The 24,387-nt window shown below is 42.5% G+C and overlaps 1 protein-coding gene and 1 long non-coding RNA gene across 9 annotated transcripts in view; one reads left to right on the plus strand and one right to left on the minus strand.

The window, feature by feature from the left end:
* The window catches only part of PECAM1 (platelet and endothelial cell adhesion molecule 1), a 73,614-nt gene that overhangs the window by 27,867 nt on the left and 21,360 nt on the right, over positions 1–24,387 (minus strand). For 6 of the 8 annotated variants that reach the window (XM_061615528.1, XM_061615526.1, XM_061615529.1 and 3 more), the window contains exons 6-13: positions 19,377–19,628; positions 14,128–14,406; positions 12,133–12,414; positions 9,008–9,115; positions 6,783–6,828; positions 5,371–5,444; positions 1,959–2,018; positions 302–370 (exon numbers count right to left, since the gene is read on the minus strand). In XM_061615528.1, coding sequence (XP_061471512.1) covers positions 302–370; positions 1,959–2,018; positions 5,371–5,444; positions 6,783–6,828; positions 9,008–9,115; positions 12,133–12,414; positions 14,128–14,406; positions 19,377–19,628 — 1,170 coding nt within the window. The remainder of the gene's footprint in view (positions 1–301; positions 371–1,958; positions 2,019–5,370; positions 5,445–6,782; positions 6,829–9,007; positions 9,116–12,132; positions 12,415–14,127; positions 14,407–19,376; positions 19,629–24,387) is intronic. The other 2 variants (XM_061615530.1, XM_061615531.1) reach the window with 1 other exon arrangement.
* Positions 7,016–24,387, plus strand: part of LOC133379725 (uncharacterized) — a 56,524-nt gene continuing 39,152 nt past the window's right edge. The window contains exon 1 of the long non-coding RNA XR_009761248.1: positions 7,016–7,126. This is a non-coding gene — a long non-coding RNA (uncharacterized LOC133379725). The remainder of the gene's footprint in view (positions 7,127–24,387) is intronic.

Below are 24,387 nucleotides of genomic sequence, written 5' to 3' on the forward strand. Positions count from 1 at the left end.
CCAGGAGTAGAATTGCATGCTCCTGATGTCCTTTCCAGGCTTCTAACCATAGGCAGATGGCTATTGTGCCTCACATGAGTGAAACAATGGGACATATTTATGTATAAACAAGTTAGAAGAAACACCTGCTGGTTCTTGAAGCAGAGGCTTTATTTCATCCTGTTTACTAGGGTGGAATGATAGTTTTAAGATCTAAACCTACTTCTGAAATGATTTGGAAAACTACCACTGACATCACTCAGTAGGGAGGTCCACTGCTATTCCTGCTATATATAATTGCATAAGTCAGCTATTTAGTTACCTCTGTAAGGGTCAGGAACCGATACTTCCACTTCAGTATATTCCACCTCTGAATTCTCAAGGTCAGGTCCTGCCCCAAAAATAGCAAGAAGATGTTTCTTTGCATTGTGCTCTGAACTTGCTGAGGGGCCTGATTTTTGCTGTCATTGGAGGAAACCAGTCATACCCCCCACTGATTTCAATGAGGAACAAAAACAAACCTTGTGTATGCTACATCTACGATTCATACATTTGAATTTTTCTCCACCTGTTTTGGAACCCCAACAAAAAGCAGTAAATTCTCCCTCTACCACTGACCAGAACAGACCTAGAGCTGGAGAGACCCATAGGGGCTGGCTTCTCCCATGTATATGTGGAAAGGAAGAGGAGGAGAATCCAACCTACATTGACCTGTACTCCTCTTCAGCAGAATCTCCCCTTTTATTTGGGGTTCTGAAACAAGAAGCGGCAGTCTTAAATAAACCTTTAATATTACATTTTATTTTAAAATACATATCTCATCCTTCAAATAAATTGTCTAGGATCACTAAAGAGGCAACACGTGAATGAGCCATGTCTGAAATCTTGCAATTAGATTTGTTTGTTTGTTTCCCGCCCTTCCTCCAAGAAGGAGCCCAATTGTTACCTCTCCCACTGGATATGTATTTATATTTTAAAAATTCTAATCTGCATATGTTAATCCATTCAACAATGCTCTGTTTAAAATTGCTTGTTGATTAGCATGAGGCTGAGCTTAAGATTTCTTTGAGTGGGAGATATGAACAACAGTTAAGCTAATTTTAAAGTAGTGAAACAGAAAACCTAGCTTTTCTAGGGCAAGCCAAGCAGTGCAGTCCCTCCAGTCTGGATTGGGACCCTAGCATGTGGGGGAGGAGAGCTTTAACCAATTACCCCCTGCTGTGGCTCCAGTCCAGATTGGGGGGCCCACACCTGCAATTTACATAGGAGGAAAGTTCCCTGTGAAGAAAAATGTGAGTCCCATACACACACACAATGCAAACCCCCCACTGCACTCATATAAGCAGCATTGTCTATACCAGTAAGGTGTTGTCAGTGCCTAGTGGAATCCAAGGCCTGTAGAATCTAGTAAAATTTGAAAACAGCTAACTTCACCTTTTCCACTTGCTTATCAGAAGTCAGTATAAAACACTGTGGACATATATCTGGCCATTAAAAATGTATTTGCTTATCTGCTATGCTCAGTCATAGTATACTATTGACCCTGTGCCGATCAATAGTACATGTAATGGAAGGTGAAGGTTTGCCTTGCTGCAGAGGGGTTTTGCTTGTAGGTAGTGGAAATAGTTGTACGTCTGCTTGCCATTTCAGAATGTCAAGTGATGGCAAAGCAGGGATAACAAAGAAGTGGGTGATGATACAAAGGTCCCTCCAAAATATTTGAACAGGATTGTCTATTTCAAAATCTTTTTGTAAAATTGAAACAAGACTGACTGGTCTTTGTGGCATCTTTTCATTATCAAAATCCAAGTTTTATCCATGCAAATTCAATGCATTTTGAAATTTATCCCTGGAAAATATATACAAGCAGAATGAAACCACTCTGAGCTAGAAGAAATAGATTCCCTGTTCAAATCCTCAGTGAATTGTAATCTCTTGAAAGTTAGAAATGAACATGGAAATGAAAACCGAGAAGTTACCTTGATTATCTTCTTTTGATTTTATGTGGTTATTTTCACCATTTTCATTATAAACGGACCCTAAAATGTAAAAAAGTAAAATAAAACTAAGACAACAACTGACAAATTAATTAGCAGCAGTTTAAAAAACAGTTATGTCTCCCCTTTAAGCATAATATTTGTATGATCACATGTAGCAGGTCTTAAACTGGGGGTTTTGCCCTTTGCAGGCTGCACTTCAGACACCAGAGTTACAGGACAGACCCATCCTTGAACCTTGCTTACCCTGACCTACTCTAATTGTTCCCAGCCAGAATCAGGCTCCTTGCTTGACTCTCGAGCTATGCTCTTTAGCATGCTCCACTGATGGTTATTCCTCTTTCATACCTCCTGCTGTTTGATTAACTCCCCTGGTTCTATTGGTTTGCCTCTTAGTAACTACTTTGCTCAAACTGAACTAATTGCCTAATGGCAACTCTTTGTGCTTTCACTTAAACAGAATGTGACTGCTAAGATTTGACAAACTTGATATTACTGGGTCTCATTTTAACAGGCCTAGACTCCACTTTTAGGAGCACACAAAGACAAGTCACACAGGTATACAAGTGTTATGCTCAACTAAGTATGTCTGAACATCACACTTAGGTGTCTAGTTCACACAATGCATTTCCCAACTGAGAGTGTCCAGCAAGCTCACACCCTCCTCATGCTTGTGCAGTCCTTCTTTTGCCTCTCCCTTTCTTGTTCAGCAATAACTGTGGCTCACTTTGACATTTGAAACCAGCAAAATCCTAGTTTATTTATTTTATTTTTTATTTATTATTAAATTTATTAGTCGCCCATCTGGCTGGTTGTCCAGCCACTCTGAGCGACGTACAGATAAAACAGTAACTAAAACAATTAAAAATTTAAAAACAGTACAAACTTAACCCGTCCCAAAAGCCTGCCTGAAAAGCCAGGTCTTCAGGGTCCGGCGGAAGCTCATTATAGACAGGGCATGGCGTAGATCATTTGGGAGAGAGTTCCACAGGGTGGGGGCCACTATTGAGAAGGCCCTCTCTCTAGTCCTCACCAGTCTAGCTGTTTTAACCGGTGGGATCCAGAGAAGGACTTCTGAGGCTGATCTTGTTGAGCGGCATCCCTGTCGATGCTGGAGGCGCTCCTTCAGATAAGCTGGGCCACAACCGTATAGGGTTTTAAAGGTTAAGACCAACATCTTGAATTGGGCTCGGTACACAACCGGTAACCAATGCAACTCCTTCAACACAGGAGTGATGTGATCTCACCGGCGGCTGCCTGCGATCAGATGCGCCACCGCATTCTGTACCAGCTGTAACTTCAGAACCGTTTTCAAGGGTAACCCCACGTAGAGCGCATTACAGTAGTCTAGGCGAGTGGTGATCAGGGCATGTACCACCGGTGGGAGCAGATGATTGGGAAGGTAGGGGCGTAGCCTCCGTATCAGATGGAGTTGATACAGAGCTGCCCGGCTCACAGCCGAAACTTGAGCCTCCATGGACAGCTGGGAGTCAAGAATGACCCCCAGGCTACGGACCTGGTCTTTCAGGGGCAAACGTACCCCGTTAAGCACCAGGTCTATATCTCCCAGCCCACCCTTGTCTCCCACAAACAGCACCTCGGTTTTGTTACGATTCAGCTTCAGCTTATTCCTTCCCATCCAGCCACTCACCGACTCCAGACACTTGGACAGGGTTTCCACAGCCAACCTTGGTGAAGATTTAAATGAGAGATAGAGCTGCGTGTCATCCGCATACTGATGACACTGCAGCCCAAATCTCCTGATAATTGCTCCCAGCGGCTTTATATAGATATTAAAAAGCATTGGAGAGAGGATCGAATCCTGTGGCACCCCACAAGTGAGAGGCCAGGGATCCGAAACCTCCTCCTCCAGTGCTACTCTTTGGTATCTCCCAGAGAGGAAGGAATGGAACCACTGCAATACAGTGCCCCCCACTCCTAACCTCTGCAGGCGGTCCAAGAGGATAGCGTGGGAAACGGTATCAAAAGTTACTGCTGACAATTGTTTACTCTGAAACCAGCGGCTTCTAGATATCAGGCACCATGAAAATTCATCACCATTTTTGTGTGAATTTCTCCTTATACACAATTTTATATACTTTTGTCTAACGTACACATTTTTGCAAAGAAGTTTCCCCTAATATAATGCATTTTTGCATATTATTTTCACTAATATATGCATTTTTATGCAGACTTTACCCTGGTATATGCATTTTTGTACATATTACTTGTCTGGAGAAGTGCATTGGAAAATTTGGAGAAGGGCAAATTTCAAAGGATGGCTGTGCTTCAGTTTGTGTACAGTACTGTTTTGAAAAGTGCAAATTAGGTAGGTTCACCTTTAAATTTGAACTGAATCTAATTGCTCCTCTATCCCTGCTTGGATGCCAGGATGGCATAGCAGGTTCTACAGTTGCCAACTATAAGGAGGAAGGGCGGGATATAAATCAAATAATCAATCAATCACTTAATTAAAATAAACTGCAGCTAGAGCATCTGCTTGGATAAAGGAAGTCCATGTGAGACTCTCCTACTTCACCTACATTTCTTTGAAAGCTGCAGAAGACACTTGTAGTCTACTGATGCTGTAGGGCAGTGTTTCTCAACCGGTGTGCCTCCAGATGTTGTTGGACCACAATTCCCATCTTTCCTGACCATTGGCAATGCTGCCTGAGGCTGATGGGAGTTGTGGTCCAACAACATCTGGAGGCACACCAGTTGAGAAACACTGTTGTAGGGTCGTCTTCTACCTGGGATCATGGAGATTTAACTTCAACTCACATCATTTTTAGTCACTGGCATTTCCCACTTGGGATGATGGGAGCTGTAGTTCTACTTTCATGTTTTCAGGACTGCATGTATGCAGGAGTTTAAAGTTAGTAAAAATGGGTGTTAAGCCCTTTACAAATGGCATCATTTCAATTTTGTAGTTTTCCTGAGGTTCAGCCAAACCCTTCTATGATAATCTGCTTTAGAGAGCCAGACTAGGTCTGGGAAGAGCCAGATTCAAATTCCCACTCAGCAATGAAGCTTACTGGGGGACCTCAGATCAATTTCTCTCTCTGCCTAACCTACCTCACAGGGTTGCGAGGACAAAAAGAAGTGGAGAACCATGCAAGTCACCATGAGCTCCTTGAATGAAAAGATGGGATATAAATATAATACATAAATGATAAAGGTTGCTGCCCATGCTCCCATGCAGTATGTTACAGTACTTATCAAAGCCTATTTCAAGTGAAAAGCAAAACCCTTTGGCTGTGTGAATAAGAATCATTCACTTGGGCCAGGTCTGCAAAATGGCCCGACTTAAAGGTGGAGTTTCTGAGGTTTTAGTAAGGAAAAGAAAAGAATGTGAAGTAGACATCTATAAATAAAGTTATTAACCATAAGCTACCATAATAGAAATCCCCTTCATTATTCTGCTGTGATGTCAGCTTCTCACCCATTGAATTGGTTGCTGCTGTAGAACTAAAAAAGAAAACAGAACAAAGAAAAATGTATGAAGCACTGGCATTTTGGCAATAGAAGTTCATATTTAAAAATCTCAGTCACTCTTATCCATGACCTCAGAAATATAATTCTGGTGTGGCATTGAGGACATGCAATATAAATAAAAATGAGTGTCCACAGATACTTCTAGGACACAAAGCTGTTTCACAGATGTATGAAAGCATCCTTAGAGGTACCCTTTGATGGCCAGCCCACTTACTCCCCACCCCGCATTTTCCAGGCCCCTGACAATTATAGCCTAGGTTGGCTGGACTTGGGTGAGCCACTTTTCCTTGGAAATGTAAAATCACAAGAGTCTCAGAGTTACTAAACAATAAAAAGCTGAATTATTCCTATAAACATATATTTATAAAAATATTTGTGTCATTTGGGGAGGCCCCAGTGGTGCCTCTAAGATGGCTCACAAAACACAATAAAAATACTAAGAATCCAAAAGCAAAATAATCAACTGGAAACCAACTAATTTGTTTGCTTGGGTTGTTGAGACATAGTACTTTCCCCAGGGTGCCTCGTTGTAAAAGACTACAGTCAATCAGGTTGTAGGTTGCAACTAAGGTAAGGTCCGATAGGCACAAGAAGACACTACATAGCCTTCACTAGAACACTAAGCTTGGATTTTTGCCATTGCAGGGCACCATCTGCCCTCTGGGGAGGGAGCCAGTGAGACTGCCCCCTCCTGCCCAGCCCTCCCTCCAGGCCAACTTTACATCTTATATAATGTAGTTGTTTTAATACTTTGAATATCTGAAAACTACCTTGGGTGCCTTGGCAGAAGGCAGTATATAAATGCAATAAATAAATAAATAGGCAAATGATAGCACACCAGTGACAAAATGCTGTTTTGTTTCTTGAAATGTCCAACATTTTTAACACCAGTATCTGCTTCGATTAGATTTACCATTTCCATAGCAGACAAACTGTGCAGATAAATGACACATAAGTAAAACAACGCAAGTCACGTTCAGGCATTCAAACACTCAAAGTATGGAAGCGTGCTACCCTCACTCCTTCAACATCCTTGTGTGCATTGCACCCGCCCACCTCCCAGTCTCTGATCTTCTCCGTGTTGTGTTGGAAAGAACCGCAAGGGGCTTCTACTGGCATTCACTTGAGTAGAATACCTTGTGTGATCGGTAATCCTGTTAAAGCAAGGTCTCTGATCACATGGAGGAGTTAAGTAAACGGTAGCAGATGCCCCTTGCAGACCTTCCCCCACACTTACACATAGGACAGCATCAGGGATATGTCGTCACCATATTTATTAGAAATATCTCAGTAGTAAAAAATCCAACCTACCTAGTCAACTCCATTGGACTGCCTTTACCTTCATAAGGGGAAAAAACTGTTGGAGTAAACAAATATTGCATGGTCACTTTAAGGGATATTTGGGGAATATCCCATGTACCTGTTCACCATGATGTAACTTCCTAATGGGTGGGGTTTAGTTACCTGACTTCCTTCTCCTTTGCCCTGGGGGATTTTTGAATATCCTCTATTGCTGATCTTCCTACCTCTGAGGGAGGCGGCATGGCACAGATGCTCTCTCTGAGGGCATCCATTACCAAAGACTAAGATAGACTGAGCTTCCTACTTTTCTTTCTTCCAAGCTAAAGCCTATGTTCTTCTAAACATATGAGGTCGTGAGTAAACATTCTTTTCTTTTATCTAAGAAGATTGCGTCTGTTGTTATTTATATAGAGAAAGGTGGGGCTGGTTTATATTCTCATTCTGCTGCTTGTATTTTTACAACTCTGCTAAGAAATAGGACCAGCCAAATTAGTTCCTATTTCTGTGTGTATTTTTATAATACCGAACAAGAACAACAGTAAATTACTAAACTGCATATATGAAAAGACAATTGTGCAAATAAATGAACAAGCAAACAGCGCTAGTGTACATGTTGTTGCTCCACTGCTGAATGAAGAATTCTTGAGGCTTTGGTCTGTGGTTGTTAACCACAACAGTTGGTGGTTATTAACCTACAAAGTTTTGTGTACAATATGAATATGTACAGTGGTAAACAGGGACAAGCTACATGAATATTATTTGTAAACTATCACAAATATAAATAAGATATTTAAATTAAGAAATGACAGGCATCATTTAGAGATGCACATTAACCATTTTCACAAACCTCAGTGTATGAGTATGTCCTACTCTAACAATCAAAAGTACCAGAAGTTTTAAGCAGAAAATTGGTATTTTCATCAGAATAGCACTAGGCAAGGTTTAAAGCCCATCTCAAGAAATTGCTAATTTCAGTTGGTATTTGCAAATTTGCCTCCATTAAAAAAACTCTTCAAATAAAAGCAATATGATGCAGTCGTTCAAAATATTATTTTCTACATTATTTTTATATATACAACTTTCCCCCTTTTGCAGTCCAAAGCAATAACTGTCCAAAAAGCCACCTTAAAATATTTGGATAATCAGAAATTAGTATCAATTGATATGCTGCTTGCATAAACTCACACTGTAAAATAGTCATAATATTGCCTGATCTCCAAACTTGATCATCCAAACAGGGCAAAGCATTATTACAACATTATGTTTGATCAGCATTTGACTACGTTGACTTGTTCTGGTCCTGTGGAGGAGCCCACAAGGCAAGGCCAGTCACTTATTACAGCACCACAAAGAGCTCCTAGTTAGCAATTTGCTCCAACAAGCACTGGAAATGTACTGAGACCTTTTGAGTCTTTACCTCCAATCTACCTCTCCTAGGCTGCACCCCTTTTGGAGAACTAGAGTTTCTTAAAATGCCAGCCCTCTGGCCTGAATACAGGCATTTCTCCTATGTTCCATGGTCTCCCACCTGGTTCACTCCCTGCATTGTATTACTAGTAAGGTAGTGTGGGAGGCACTTGGTTCTCCAAGTTCAGGGAAAAGCCCCCATGAAAGTCCTGGCTCTGGTTCTACAGGCCCTGGTATTATGGCATCTAGTCCAATGAGTTCCTGCCTGCCAGCCAGCTTCTGTTTCAGTGGTTCCCTAATCACTAGTAACAGGCTCAGAGCCAGGAACCGGAAAGCTGATGACAGTTACCTCCAAATCAGTGTCTTGGTCACTGCTGAACTCCAGGATTATGACATAGCCAAGATTAGTTCCAAACCATAGTTTGCACACATGGTTGTATGTGGGTTTGTAAACTTTAGTTTGGAGCTAATAATGGCTGGTAAAAGCACTAATGCAGGCACTGCACAATAGTTAGCTCAGAAAATGAAAGGGAGTGCGTTTTGGAGGGCGGGAAAGAGAGAGGGCAGGGAGTGCACAAGCCTGTGGGGTGCTCCTTAATGTCAAGGGTGCAATATTGAGTGTAAGGTTGGCTAATCTGTAGCCCAGAAAATGTTGTTAGACTACAGCTCCCATCAGCTCTAGCCAGCATGGTCAATGGTCCAGGATGATGGGAGTTGTAGTTCAACAACATTAGAGAACCACATGTTGTCTATAGCCACCTCAGGTATAGATAGAAGACTTTCTGTTCTGTTCACCAAACAACTGAAAATGAAAGAAAATATTTTACCCTTTGCCTTCTTGCGGAAGTACCACCAGGAAGCAGCAATTGTAACACCAAGAAGAATCAGCACGATAATTATTGCAATGAGCCATTTCTTCCATGAAGCCAGAACAACTACAAATGGTGGGGGGAGGAAGTATATCATGTATCAGGCATGGTATAACATCACTATCTGCTTTTGCAATACCAGTCCCTCACTGTAGGCAACAAGTCTCTTCAGACACTTAGGGATGCAAGCCCACTTAGGTATTTAAATATTGCCACCCAAAAGATCATTACTGTTCTTAAGTTGCTTAAGTTGCAGATGACATGCTTACTTGAGCATTCATCCTGATTTGTTTGGTGGTGGTGGGGATTAGACAACATCAACTATCGATTGAGCATTAATTCTGATTTGTTCGCAGTGAAACAAATGTTGTTCCACACTCTCCAGTGCATTTCCTCATCACTTTCTTTATTGCAAGAGGTCTGATTTGGGGAGAAGTCAGTTTGTTGTGCAAGAGCACCAAAGCAACCTTAATTGTGCAACGTGAATTTACCAGGATGTGATTGAATTCTATCCCAAAAAATATCAACAGTCTGAAGGTGCCCTTAGATTGCACAAACAACGTTTGCTGCTCTCTAGTGGCTCTGTCAGATCCCATGTCACACTGGTAATGTTGGGAGAAGCTTCCAAAATGGTTACTTCCTGTACTAGCATTCCCCACCTCCCAAACACTGATCTGGGGAGCAGTTCTGTGGTCAAACCCTCCTATGATCTCCCTCGTTCCAACATTACAGAGAAGCATGAGACAGACCCATGGAGGAAAGACAGCTACGCCACTTCTGAGTGTAAAAATGGTCTTTGCTTGATTCAAAAGAAGATAAAATTCATTTCACTGCCACATGTGACATCCATTGTGAGTTCCACCATGCACTTCTGAAATTCGCAATATTGCTCATTTGGTCTTAGCCTGATTGACACATATGGAGGGATTGTGCAGAGAATACATTTTCAGAGACATGGAAGCATTTTGTTGTCTATAATATACACTTTTATTGTTTCCTGTTGCACTTCTTTCACTGGCAAATTCATTCCAGGGCTTTCTTGGTACTTCAGTAGGTACGAGCTGAAATCCAAAGCCTTTTCATCCCCAGAAATGCAACCACAGAGGTGTGCATGTCTATGCAACTGACACTGGTACTATGAGAAGTGACCATGCCATCAGTGATGACAAGATAACATTCTCCCATCCCCATTCTTGTCTTATTTTGGAACTTTTTAAAAATGATGTTTTCAAGGCTGGCTCCAAGTTTGAGGGATCCCTTGGCAAACTGCCCTCTAGTTGACCCCTTTCTGCTTTGATGGACAGTAGCAGTGGTCTAAATGAGAGCTGGGCAGCTGGGAGCCTTTTTAAGTTCCTATACTGACCACGACATAGTGTCACTCCAGAGCATTATGGGGAATTTAAATGGTGGGCTCCTAGCTTTTCATTCCTTTTTTGCAATGAGGACAGAGTGGTCAGGTGTCAGTTGTGGGTGACCCTAGGCCTTTTTATTTCTCTTTTTTAATCTGCATTTTAATTACAAGCACTAATAAGTGTGTTATGTGCCTTCAAGGTGATTATGATTTATGGCAACCCTATGAATCAGCAACTTCCAACAGCATCTGTCGTAAACCACCCTGTTCAGATCTTGTAAGTTCAGGTCTGTGGCTTCCTTTATGGAATCAATCCATCTCTTGTTTGGTCTTCCTCTTTTTCCACTCCCTTCTGTTTCCCCCCAGCATTATTGTCTTTTGTTCTAACACCCAATTATTTGTCTTTTTTGTGGCCCATGGTATCTGCAAAGTCTCCTCCAACACCATATTTTAAATGAGTTTATTTTTCTCTTATCCGCTTTTTTCACTGTCCAACTTTCATACATAGATGTCAGGAATACCATGGTCTGAATGATCCTGACTTTGGTGTTCAGTAATACATCTTTGCATTTGAGGAGCTTTTCTACTTCTCTCATAGCTGTCCTCCTCAGTCCTAGCCTTCTTCTGATTTCTTGAATATTGTCTCCATTTTGGTTAATGGCTGTGAAGTTCAATGTCCTCCTTATAAACTTTGAAGTTACATAAATCTTCTGTTATTACTTTAGTCTTCTTGACGTTCAGCTGTAGTCCTGCTTTTGTGCTTTCCTCTTTAACTTTCATCAGCATTCGTTTCATATCATTACTGGTTTCTGCTAGTAGTATGATATTGTCTGCATATCTTAAATCATTTATATTTCTCTCTCCAATTTTCGCACCTCCATCTTAGTCCAGAGTCATGTCCAAAGTCTAGGTTGCACATCAGAACAATCAGATGCTGTGGCACCCCCATTTCTTTTAAAGCATTCCACAGTTTTTCGTGATCTAGACAGTCAAAGGCTTTGCTGTAATCTATAAAGCACAGCGTGATTTTCTTCTGAAATTCCTTGGTCCGTTCCATTATCCAACGTATGTTTGCAATATGATCTCTGGTACCTTTCTAAATCCAGTTTGGACATCTGGTATTTCTTGCTCCATATATGGGAAGAGCCTTTGTTGTAGAATCTTACTTTACTTGCATGGGATATTCAGGCAATAGTTCGATAATTACTGCATTCCCTGGGATCTCCTTTCTTTGGAAGTGGGATGTATATTGAATGCTTCCAGTCTGTGGACCATTGTTTTCTTTTCCATATTTGTTGGCAAATTTTTGTCAAAGTTTTGACAGATTCTGTCTAAGTAACTAAGCACTGATATACCCCATTAGAAAGAAATGAGTTGTGTGGAAAAGGGAATTTTATCAGGTGTAGTTTTCACTGGATGACAAACTGCATCTTCTGAAATGCACACATTACACAATTCGTAAGGCAGATCTTAAACTTATATCATGAATTCCCTAAAAGAATCCTGGGAACTGTAGTTTTGTGCAAGTGCTGACAATTCTCTGCAGGAGACTCCAAGGGACTCTCACCAAACTACATTTCCAGGGTTTCTGGGGAAGAGACCTCCTTTACGTCTACACTGCAGATGAAACATTCATGAGCCTCATCCTCCTTTGCATCTGGCTACTCTACTATGCAAGCCCTTCCCTTTCCCCTCTCTCTCTTTGCACAGCGAATCCATGAGCAGAACGTACCCCTGACAATCATCATGTTGCTGTCTATGTGTGATTTTGCTTGGTTGTCAGCTCTGCAAAAGTACTTCCCTCCATCTTGGCTTGTGAGTCCAACTCTGTGCCAAACAGCTGTGCGTTTTTTCTTCTCTGTTACCTTATGCAAGGATTTTGGATTATTTTCTCTAAAAAAGTTGAACTCAATAGGATAAGATCCTGAACCAACAGTGCAGAAAAGTGTGAGGTCTGTGCCATCTTCCACATCTTCATTTGGAAGTCTTGTCATGTTAATATTACCAACTGGAACTGTGGATTAAAGTACAGAGAAAAGACTTAACAGCAGACTCTAAACCACTGGTAGTAGAAATGCTAACTATATAGCAATTTACTTACTTATTACATTTATATCCCACCTTCCCTCCAAGGAGCTCAAAGTGGTGTACATGGTTCTCCCCTCCCCATTTGATCCTCACAACAACCCTGGGAGGTAGGTTAGGCTGAGAGGCTGTGACTTACCCAAGGTCATCCAGTAAGTTTCATGGCTGAGAGGGGATTTGAGTGGGGAAGTCATAGTCCAACACCCTAACTATCACACAACACTGGCTTTCTTAATTATAAACGTTGGCTCTCTTGAATTATAAACACTGGAAGTAGATGAAGTGAAGTCATATAAATGGATACGTAGAATTCATTTATATCCAGCAATGGAGGGCAAGGAACTCCTGTCAATATTATCTAGTTATTTATTACCTCTGTGTTTATTTATGAGTTCAAAGATATCACAGGAACTTTGTGAAATCAAATAAGAATGCAGCCTGGACCCCTACAAATGCACACTTCAAGGCTATGAATCAAAATGGTCTAAACCCTGAATAGCAGGGATGGGGAGCTTGTGGCCTTCCAGAGGTTGTTGGACTCCCATCAGCACTTGCTAGCATGGCCAATGGTTAGGTATGCTGGGAGCTGTAGTCTACAACATCTGGAGGGCCACAGGTTCTCCATCCCTGTCCAATGGTAAAAAGTCCAATGTCCTGTATTTTCTTCCTTGTAGGGGCATATTGGTTTTTTTCCTGGAAATAATTGCAGTTGGGTCAAAGCCATAGCAAAGCTCATGGTTTTCTATAGTTTTCTGGGCAATTTACGTTAATTGGCCTTTGATGTCATTAACATTTCAGTTTAACATTCTGACCCCTTTTTTAAAGAGAGAGAAAAAAACCCTAATCAAACATTTTCATTAATGACTGAAAACCCCAATACAGAATGCAAACTTTTAAAAGAAATGTAGCTGTTTCACATATGAAACGTTATTTAATTCCAAAACTTTGAACCAAGATTAATAGTATTGCTAGAATTCCAAAGGGTTCCACCTGACTAGAGCTTGTACTTATGGAAGACTCCAGGAGGCAGCTGCCTGCAAAAAAGAAATTTTAGTGGACGCCATCATTTGCTCTGTTTGATCCACCTCATTACCATAACATGCGAGCCAGCATTTAATTTCTAGCAAGGGGCATATTTTCAACAGAGCAAGGGCTAATGGGCCAGCAACACTGACTCTGCCTACTAAAGGACTCTTTTAATCTCTTTCTCCCCCATTGTGAACAGCAAGGGATGCTTTGATGGAGCACGTTATTAGCCATTACTATGTCAATATTCACTGGCTGACCTTCACCAACCACACACCCTCAACCTAACCTACCTCATAGGGTTGTTGTGTGGACAAAAAGGGGGGCACTATTTGCACTACCACATCCTGTATGGATGATTCCAATTACACTGTAGGAGTGGAGGCTAGCTAGTTCATTTGTCTTAATTGTCAGCGTAGGAGATAATGGCAGAGGTGCAGAATAGTGTGAGAGAGGGGGTGTCCTTTAGATCAGAGGCTATGCTGGGGATCACAGATTTTGTCTCCTGATTTGGCCTCCAGCTTCCAGTGCTCCATCCTTACTGTAGAGGCATTAAAGTGTTTAACATTCTAAAAACAAAACACCCCTTTTTAAAAAAAGGAGATCAGTCACTTACCTATCACGGTGATGTTTAAACCAGTACTTTGTTGTGGAACAGAATGGCCATTTTCAGCACTACAAGCATAATCTCCTGGAGCATGCACGTTAGTTGCATTGACCCAAAACTCTGCTGATCTGTTTACTGTAACCGCTGTGCTGTTAATAGGTTTGCCTCCTCTGTAGAGAGTATATAGTATGGGTAGAGTTCCACGACTGGAATAACAGTGCAAACTGAATAACTTCCCCACCACTACTTGAGAACTTGATTGGGAAAGGACTGGTTGGGAAACTGGAGCTGAAAAGGAAAATGAAATGAGTGCATAAGTGGCTGCAAGAATAATCCTGCTTAGAGTTATTTTGCATGGTGATTAATGACTTCCAAAATGAGAAATCTGGGACCACAAAGCTGCCAGGAAACAATGCTCTGTGGACTTGAAGAACTCCAATCACACAAAGAGTAGTGAGGGAAATGCACTCTGTATGTGCTCAGAAGCACTCCCCTTCAAAAAGCTTACAAGAGGGAAAACCTCCCAGGCCAAAGGATGGCATGGAAAACATGGCTCATTTTTCTTGAGAAGAGGTTCCAAGGCTAAACCCTGATAAAGCACATCAATCTCCCAGCAATCAGCTATTTGTAGAGGGGATTATAATTAAAAATATCAGCACAATATTATTGGGACTGATGCAAGGTAGCCTGGAATAGCTTTCTTCAAGAGCTGCTGATGTCAAAAAGAGCACAAGGGGCTCTAGGTTTTAGCACTGCTCCTAGGATGGTTGGCTTCTAACAGGAATGTAGGCTGCAGTGGGTTCTGGTGTACACTCTCTATTCATACAAATCATTGAGAATCTACTCTTAATTTGTCTGTGACCAGATAAGGAGAGCAGGATTCCTGTACCAGAGGTGGGGTGCTGGTTTGGGAGTGCTGGGAGACATTAGGATTGGGAGCACTGGGATGGTGATGGGGGTGGTTTAGGAGCACCTGGGGTCATAGGTGGTTTGGGAGAAGCTGGGGTGGTGGTGGTGGCACACAAAGCGTGCAGGGGTGAGGCCCCTAGTATCTGATTAAAAGTTGCAATTAAACACACACGGGTCAGATCCACCTGATATATTTAAAGCACATTTAAAGCACATGGCTTCCCTCAAAGAACCCTGGGAACTGTAGTTTGTTAAGGGTGCTGGGACTCTGAAGCGGTAACCACTGTTCCCAGGATTCTTTGGGGGAAGTCATGTGCTTTAAATGTATGGTGTGGATCTGTCTATGTTGTTCATAGCTGATGTGAGATGCAATTATTTTGTGCTTAATTGTCCATAACCAAATTAAAAGACAGCAAATGACATTTTTAATTCTCCCAGGGACATCTATGTTGTGATAGTTAAGGAAAACCTGGCTTGCCTATCATAGCAACTAGGGATGGGAGAGAATTTCACTAAATTCGAATTTGGCACCTGAGTTCCCTATAGTCCACATATTCATTAACTTTGCAGACCAATCCTGTGTACAGCGAGCTTTGGCAGCTTTTCCTGACACTGGATTAAAAAAAAAAACTCACAAAATGGACAACAACCTTGTTTATCTGTGTCAACTCTCTCCTTCTACTTGTTTCACTCCCTTCCCTGCCACCCCCCACATCTGGTTTCTCTTTCTTTCTCTCTCTGCCACCCTCCCCTCCACTTGAGTAAAACATGATCCAAGAAGGGAGGGAGTGAAGGGGGAGCAGACGGGCAAGAGGCAGCCACAGAGTCCAGCACAGCACTGGTGGGGGACAACTTGCGCAAAGTGCGACTAAAGCAACTTGAGAAAATGATCAATTTTGTCTCCCTCCCATCCCCCTTGCTCCTTTTTTCAGCCCCCTAACTCTCTATGTATCGGGTGTTAAAATTCTTCCTACCAATGTTTTCCTTGTTTCTACATACGCCACATATAGAAAGAAGAAAAATACTGGTAGGAACAGGGCTGGCGCCAGCCTGCCCCATCTACCACATGCACACATGTACGCCCCACCTACCTACCTTTCCCTTGGTGAATGATGCGCACATGCCTGCCATCAACCAAGATGGCGGCCAAGGCTTCCCTAAGGGACTGATGGCTCTGTCACCATCTTGGTTGATGGTATACATGCATGCTACGTATGTGCATCCCTGCCATCAACCAAGATGGTGGCAGGGACATCAGTCCCTTAGGGAAACCTTGGCTGCCATCTTGGTTGATGGCACGCTTGTGCCCACAGCACAACCAGCATTTACATCAAGGCAGAGGTAGGTGGGGCATGCAGGAATGTGTCACGGGCCTTGTGGCAGTAGGGGGGTGGCTGGGAGTTCCCTCTTGTGATCCACGGCAGGGTCAGGAGCCGACACTGCTGTGAATCACAGAAGGGAACACTACCCACCCACCCAAAAGAGGGGCCCTTCGGATCCAGGGGCCTTGGCCAGGGCCCAACCTGGCCACGCTCTGGCGCCGGCCCTGGGTAGAAAGAACATTAATAATGACATTAACAATAATATTATTTTTCTCCAAGGGAAAAAATCAAACTGGTAAAAGCAGAAGATAGCAGAAAACAAATGCACAGAGAATGGAACCGCCTGCCCGTTTGGCGTAATGAGATCAAACCGGCACCAATAAGCAAATTCCATCCCTAATAGCAACACAGGGAGCTGCGTTCTACCAAGTTGGACCATTAGTCAATTTAACTTAGTACTACCCAGCTCAGTGGCTCTCTGGGTTTTTAGACAGGGGTAATTCCCAGCCCTACCTGGAAATGCCGGGGTTTGAACCTGGGATCTTCTGTATGTGAAGCAGATGCTCTACCACTGAGCTTCATTGCACCTCAGAGGGCAGAACACCAGCTCAGGAGCTGCTCTGTGGACCCCTAGGATCCATTTGGGCAAGCGTGTGTGGTCAAATTGTCACTCGTTCTACTAACCAGGTCCCACAAGAAGTCATCTTCTTCTATAACTCTCCCACTTCACTCAGCCCTGGGGAAATCTTTATAGTCCTTGCGGGCATTTGTCAAGGCACTGAAGCATCAGCACTGCTAATGTCATGTTTCCCTGGCCAAGTTTACTTCCAACTGGGTTAGTCATACCACATGACATCTGAATGGCATGACACCTGATACATGTAAATGTCATGGCCCCAAACTAGGAACTTTCAGAATAAGGCAATGGCAGCCCAGAAGAGGAGATGGAGCCACTGGTTTGTCCCATGTAGCGTCACAGCCACCAGAGTCGATATCTCATCCCTGAACCCTGGAGAGACACCTCTGGCACCATACTCCAATGATTGCTCCACTGACTCCTTGGAGGAGAGCCCTGAGGGAGATATCCCCACAGCCTGAAACCCTAGGGCCTAAAGGAAGCCAACAGCTGCAGGTAAAGGCACTGGCCCTTTAAATGGCCAGATGCAACATTCAGGGGTGGGGCCTCAAATCAATGAATACCTATCCCAGGCTAAAATGATCTGCCAGTTGCTCCAGGATGCTGCTAACAGTGGTGTACCGAGGGCGAAGCAGTGGGAGTGGTCCACCCCAGGTGCAGGCAATAAGGGGGTAGCGGCAAACAACAGAGCGGCTCCCTCGGGGCTCCAGCGGCTCTTTTCAGCGGCAGAGGCAGGAACGTCTCCACGGTGGCCCCATGGCTGGCTGGCTATGAAGTGGGCCGGTGGCGCATTTCACATCCTGCACCTGTGAGGCTGCGCCAGAGGCTCCTCCATGACACCCCTTGCCAAGCGTAGCTCTGCACTCCCTCTGTCAGCCACTTGGCAGCAGCGCTCTCCGTTGCCCTCCTCTGCCACCTCCTTCTCCCCTTCCCTGCTCACCCCAAGAGAGACAGCCCTTGGGCCAGAAGAGCAAGGCGAGCGCCGGTCTCCATGCCGGGCGGGGAGAGCAGGAATGCACTAGGCCCCTCCCTCTGGCCAGGCAGGTGCTTCGGCGGCCAGACTCGTTCACCACCTGCCTGCCTGTCTGCTCAGCAGTGCCCCCGGCCGCCAGACAAGAGGGCCATTGTGCTGCTCCCTGGCCCTGCTTGCGAGCATCCCTGGGGGCATCTGGTTGGCCATGAGACAACAGCAGGACAGGCTAGGTGGTGCCACTGGCCTGATCCGGTTGCAGAGCTCTTTCATGCTCCCCACAAGCAAGCGGGGCAACCTTGACGGCACGGCCACCACTCGCCACCCTGTCCTCATCACCGTTTCCCTGGCACGCCCTTAGTCTTGCCTGTTCGCAGCCACTCCTCAGAGGGCTTCTCCTGCAGCAGCTCAGCCTGCCTGTACCAGCAGACATGGCGAGGGCCTCCCGCTCGGCTTCTGTGGAGCCCCCACAGCCAGTGGCAGTCTACTTCTGTGTCACATCTGGCCCTGGGGGAGGGGCTGGGGCCATTATTATTATTCATTTCATTTCATGATTATTACTGAAAATAATTTTGTCATATAAAGGAGGGGGTGTTGAAAAAGGATCCGCTCTGGGTGTCAAATACGCTAGGTATACCACTGGCTGCTAATACAACTTGTGTGGCTGTAGGATCTGTAGGAGGCTGTAGCCTCAGCTTTAGGATCATGACCTGTGGTCCTGAAACCTATTTGATTTAAAATGAAATAGAAACAGTTCAGTAGTTCTATTTCTCAGCAGAGTATATATTTTGCAAAGCGGAATGAGAATTAACCAGCCCACCTTCCCCTCATACAGACTAGCTGAATAAAAACAACACAGACCGTCTTCTTTGGTAACAAGTATTAAGAATGTTTACTCACAACCTTTCATATGTTCAGGAAACATAGGCTCTAGCTTGCAGAGAAAAGATAGAAGTAGGTAGTAGATTTAATCCATGATTGGGATCGTCTGGCAGAGAAGCCTGTAGAGGCTTTTTTCTCCTGTGGCTTAATGGAGAATTATGCTAATAAGAGAACAACATCTCTTAACAAAGAAGAGGAAGAGAAGAAGGGAAATAACACCTCTCAATAGGAAGTAACATCACAGTAAACAAGCATAGAGGTGTCCCCAAATTCTGGTTAGAAGGGACATCTCCCTATTAAAAGCCTGCAAGCTTGCTTATCCCAACAAAACCCACACCTATGCCCCTCTCCAATCTGCTGACCCTGCTTTGCCTTGCCTTCCTGTCTGACTGGGACTATTGATCTCCCTTTTGTTTGGGCCATCACCTATTGGCATTACTGGGCATCCCCATGGATCGAGCAATAAAGTCCTCATTATTCTGCAAATAATGATTTATCGTTTATCAAATAAGAGACTCATATCTTCCAGTCAACTTACCAAAAACATTTAGCTGTACAGGGTCACTCTCCTTGACAATCCCTTTTATCTCAGCCCTACAAACATAGGATCCAGTATCAGCCACACGGACCTTGGTAACATTATAGACACTGTTGTTGGCCATTAATCTGTTGTCCTTCATGACTGAGAAATGTATTGGCAGTGAACTGTCAACTCGACACACAATTCGTAAAAAACTGTTTTCATCCCAGTTTCTTTTGTGATGAACCAGCATTGGCTTGGAAAACAGTTCTGTAAAATACATGGAGAGAACAACCAAGTTATCCATTTAGATCAATTTCCACATGATCAGTTTAAAATGCAACAAGTATACAGTCATTATAGTAGCAGGGAATCTAGTCACCTTTCACATTTCCATTACAGTCTTTCTAATATGGCATTTCTATTGTGGAAATATCACGTTTTGTGGTTTCTTGTTGCTATGGAAAACGTTTTCATTGGTTAGCTGCATACTTTTATTGGCTGTTCTCTTGGGAGGGGATTTCAGATGGTTTTTGAACTGATGCTATTTTATTATTATAAACTTTCTGGCATTGCCTGGAAAGGCAGCCTAGAAATATTTTTAATAATAATTTAAAAAATAATACACAAGAGGGAGGTGCCAGTAGGCTTGGGGAAACCAAAGAAACCTTCTGTAGAAAAACTCCTAAGGAAAGAAAATAACAATGAGGACTGACCAGTTGCAGCATGTGATGCGTGGTGTTGTCTCTGCAGTGCCCTTCCAGCTACAGTGGTGCTGCCGCTTCCTGGGACTAGGGTGGGGAGGGGCAGCATGGTGGGGGAGGAAGCACTGGATTGGAGGCAATGAGAGATATAGATGCACTTGCGCCCGTGCGGCAATGTTGCCTTGCCCCATCCTGGTCCTGGCAAGCAGCAGCACTATTGCAGCCAAGAGGGTGGCACACCGATGGCAGCACTCCAGCTCATGCACCACAGCTGCGAACTGAGCATGTTTAGTGGGCACAGAATGCTCGTTGTCGGGGGCAAATGGAAAACCAGGGAGGAGGGGAAATGGAGTGCAGTGGCTGGAAATCTGAACCAGGAGCACTCTAAACTGCAGCTTTTGGCTACAGGTTCTACTTGTTCATAATATGTTAAAGAATTCTGCCTAAATGGTGGGTTGTATTTGGATTTCAACACTGAACCACATACAGTTCTTAGCTACTTTCGCATACCCCCAAAAGGCACACAATACATCAAATATGCACATAGACCAAATATTTGTGCAAGGTGGGTATGTATTCCCAAATCTATATAAAATGTATTTCTATAGAGCACTGGTATAGCTCGTACTATAAACATCCTGGGCAAACATCTATTTGCATCAACAACATTGTTGCCATGTAATTAGGGGACCCTGCCAGGGTTATCGGCAGAGCTTGGAAAAGTTACTTTTTTGAACTACAACTCCCATCAGCCCCAGCCAGCATGGCCACTGGATTGGGCTGGTGGGAGTTGTAGTTCAAAAAAGTAACTTTTCCAAGCTCTGGTATCGGTAGCCATGCTCAAATCTAGGCCTGTATAGTGTAGAAAGCAACAGATGCTAGAAGCAGCAGGGAGCTGGAATCTGAAGAGCAGCAGGTATTGATTGCTCTTTTGTCCAGGCTGAGATGAAAGGCAAAGTTCCCAGTGTTTATACCAGGCCAGCCAATCACAGGGTTGGTGTAGTTTGCCTGTATTCTCTTCTGCAAGTGAGGAAGACTAAGAGGCCCAAGGTACCTAAAAAAGCTAAATCTGAGCCTCAAATGATGATATTCCCAGTTCAAGGTTTGTTGTTAAAATAACTGTACCCTTTGCATGTTGAACATCCATTGTATGAACCCAGACCATGACTGAACTGATCTTGGTTGTGTGAAAGTGCCAGCATATCATACAACACTGTTTCTATAACTGATGAGGATGAGAATTTTAACAAGTTATACCAAAATGACTGTTTAATGTCACCACCACCTGAGCATTCACCACATTTCTAATTTTCACTGTCTTTTGGATCAGAAGATGCCCTGCCCTGCGGTGGGGAGTCTAGATTATTCATGTGTACTGTAATATACTAGTGCTCCTGATTAGAGATGTGAAGGCTCAGAAAAAAACTAGAAAAATTCAGGAAAAAAATAGAATTTGTTTTTTCAAAATTTTCTAGGCCTTCAAATCTCTACTCCTGATCATTCACCCGCTCATTTGCAGATGACTGGGGCAGTTTGGATTGCATTTTGTTTTGAGTTTAATATTTATAAATTGTATCTTCACAAAAAGGTACCCAAGTTACAACAGAAATATGTACATAAAGCATTTCTGAAAAGCACAGGTGTCTTTAAAACTCTAAATTTGTTGTTATGTGCCTTCAAGTCGACTATGACTTATGGCGACCCTATGAATCAGCGACCTCCAAGAGCATTTGTCATGAACCACCCTGTTCAGATCTTGAAAGTTCAGGTCTGTGGCTTCCTTTATGGAATCAATCCATCTCTTCTTTGGCCTTCCCCTTTTTCTACTCTCTTCTGTTTTTCCCAGCATTATTGTCTTTTTTTTTTTTTTTTTACAATAATTTTTATTCAAATTTTCATAAAACATAGAAAACAAAATCATAAAACATTCAAAGACAAAAAACAAAACAAAACAAAAATGATTAAACAAAAAAAAATAAAATGTTGACTTCCCATTTGTCACATATCAAATCAGTTATAGGTCTACAATATATAACAATCCTGTCTCTTAAATCATATTATAAAATCACTTTTCTCCAGTAGTTATCTTAATTAATCATCAAATCTCATAAACATTACTTTATTCTTTCCACAAAAAGTCAAAGAGAGGTTTCAATTCTTTAAGAAATATATCTATCAATTTTTCTCCAAATAAACATGTCAATTAATCCATCTCGTTAATAATTATAATAATCTTATTGTCATAACCATAGTCCAAATAAACATTTTGATTAATCCATCTCATCAGAATCTGTTAGGTCCAATAATTTCAATAGCCATTATTCCATTATCCCTATTAGTTCCATCTTCCATCTTCAATAGTCCTGTTAAGTCCAGTAATTTCAGTGTCCAATCTTCCATTATCAGTATTCCATAATAATCTTGCTGTTGTAGCCATAGTCATATAATAAGAGTCTGATGGGAATTTCCTCTATCCCAAATATTTTCTTGCCATCCATTCTGAATAAGTTGCTGAAATACTGTTGTAAAGTCATATCTGTGTTCTTCTTTTTTACAAAATGCACTGGCTCATCTCTTAAGAGTTTTTCCATTGTCACATGGCTGCAGTTAATTCCATAGATTTTCTCTATATCAAGCTCCATCACATCATTCCAGTCCAGAAGATTATCCAAGCCATTGATAACTTTATCTCTAATATCTTCATTAATTTCTTCAAAGATAACGTTAAATTCCAAACAGTAGATTTTATTTCTAAAATCCATAAACTCCAGATCTTTTTCCAATTCCACATTTGTTCCAATCTCCAGCATTATTGTCTTTTCTAATGAATCATGTCTTCTCATTACGTGTCCAAAGTATGATAACCTCAGTTTCATCATTTTAGCTTCTAGTGATAGTTCTGGTTTAATTTGTTCTAACACCCAATTATTTGTCTTTTTTGCAGCCCATGGTATCCGCAAAGCTCTCCTCCAGCACCACATTTCAAATGAGTTGATTTTTCTCTTATCTGCTTTGTTCACTCTCCAACTTTCACATCCATACATAGAGATCGGAAATACCATGTATGATCCTGACTTTAGTGTTCAGTAATACATCTTTGCATTTGAGGACCTTTTCTCGTTCTGTCATAGCTGCCCTCCCCAGCCCTAGCCTTCTTCTGATTTCTTAACTATTGTCTCCATTTTAGTTAATGACTGTGCTGAGGTATTGATAGTCCTTGACAAGTTCAATGTCCTCATTGTCAACTGTAAAGTTACATAAATCTTCTGTTGTCATTACTTTAGTCTTTTTGACATTCAGCTGTAGTCCTGCTTTTGTGCTTTCCTCTTTAACTTTCATCAGCATTCGTTTCGAATCATTACTGGTTTCTGCTAGTAGTATGGTATCGTCTGCATATCTGAAATTATTGATATTTCTCCCTCCAATTTTCACACCTCCTTCATCTTGGTCCAATCCTGCTTTCCGTATATGTTCTGTGTATAGATTAAATAAATAGGGTGATAAAATACACCCCTGTCTCACACCCTTTCCGATGGGGAACCTATCGGTTTCTCCATGTTCTGTCCTAACAGTAGCCTCTTATCCAGAGTATAGGTTGCGCATCAGGACAATCAGATGCTGTGGCACCCCCATTTCTTTTAAAGCATTCCATAGTTTTTCATGATCTACACAGTCAAAGGCTTTGCTGTAATCTATAAAGCACAGGGTGATTTTCTTCTGAAATTCCTTGGTCCGTTCCATTATCCAACGTATGTTTGTGATATGATCTCTGAGCCTCTTCCCTTTCTAAATCCAGCTTGGACGTCTGGCATTTCTCGCTCCATATATGGTAAGAGCCTTTGTTGTAGAATCTTGAGCATTACTTTACTTGCATGGGATATTAAGGCAATAGTTCGATAATTACTGCATTCCCTGGGATCCCCTTTCTTTGGAATTGGGCTGTATGGGCCATTGTTTAGTTTTCCTTATTTCTTGACAGATTTTTGTCAAAATATGGACAGATTCAGTCTCAGTAGCTTGTAACAACTCTATTGCCAGACTCTCTCTCTCTCTCCACCCATCCTTACAGTCACTCACACAATTGCACACAATGTCTGTGATATGTCTGAAAAGCATCCTTAGTTCTATCACTGTCTCTGAAATAGCCCCTAGCCTAGTTGTGTTGTCTGCTGAACTCTTGAAAAACAAGTCTTCAGAGTTAAGTTGGATAAACAGAACTGGTTTATCAGTGGAGGCTTTAACATACCCTTCTGGTTGGGCCCCATTGCCTTCTGATGCCTGCAGCATTACACACACAAGTACATGGAGCTGTGCAACACCTTCTC

This window comes from Rhineura floridana, chromosome 3 (assembly GCF_030035675.1).
Source record: "Rhineura floridana isolate rRhiFlo1 chromosome 3, rRhiFlo1.hap2, whole genome shotgun sequence".
In the NCBI taxonomy this organism is placed as follows: domain Eukaryota; kingdom Metazoa; phylum Chordata; class Lepidosauria; order Squamata; family Rhineuridae; genus Rhineura; species Rhineura floridana.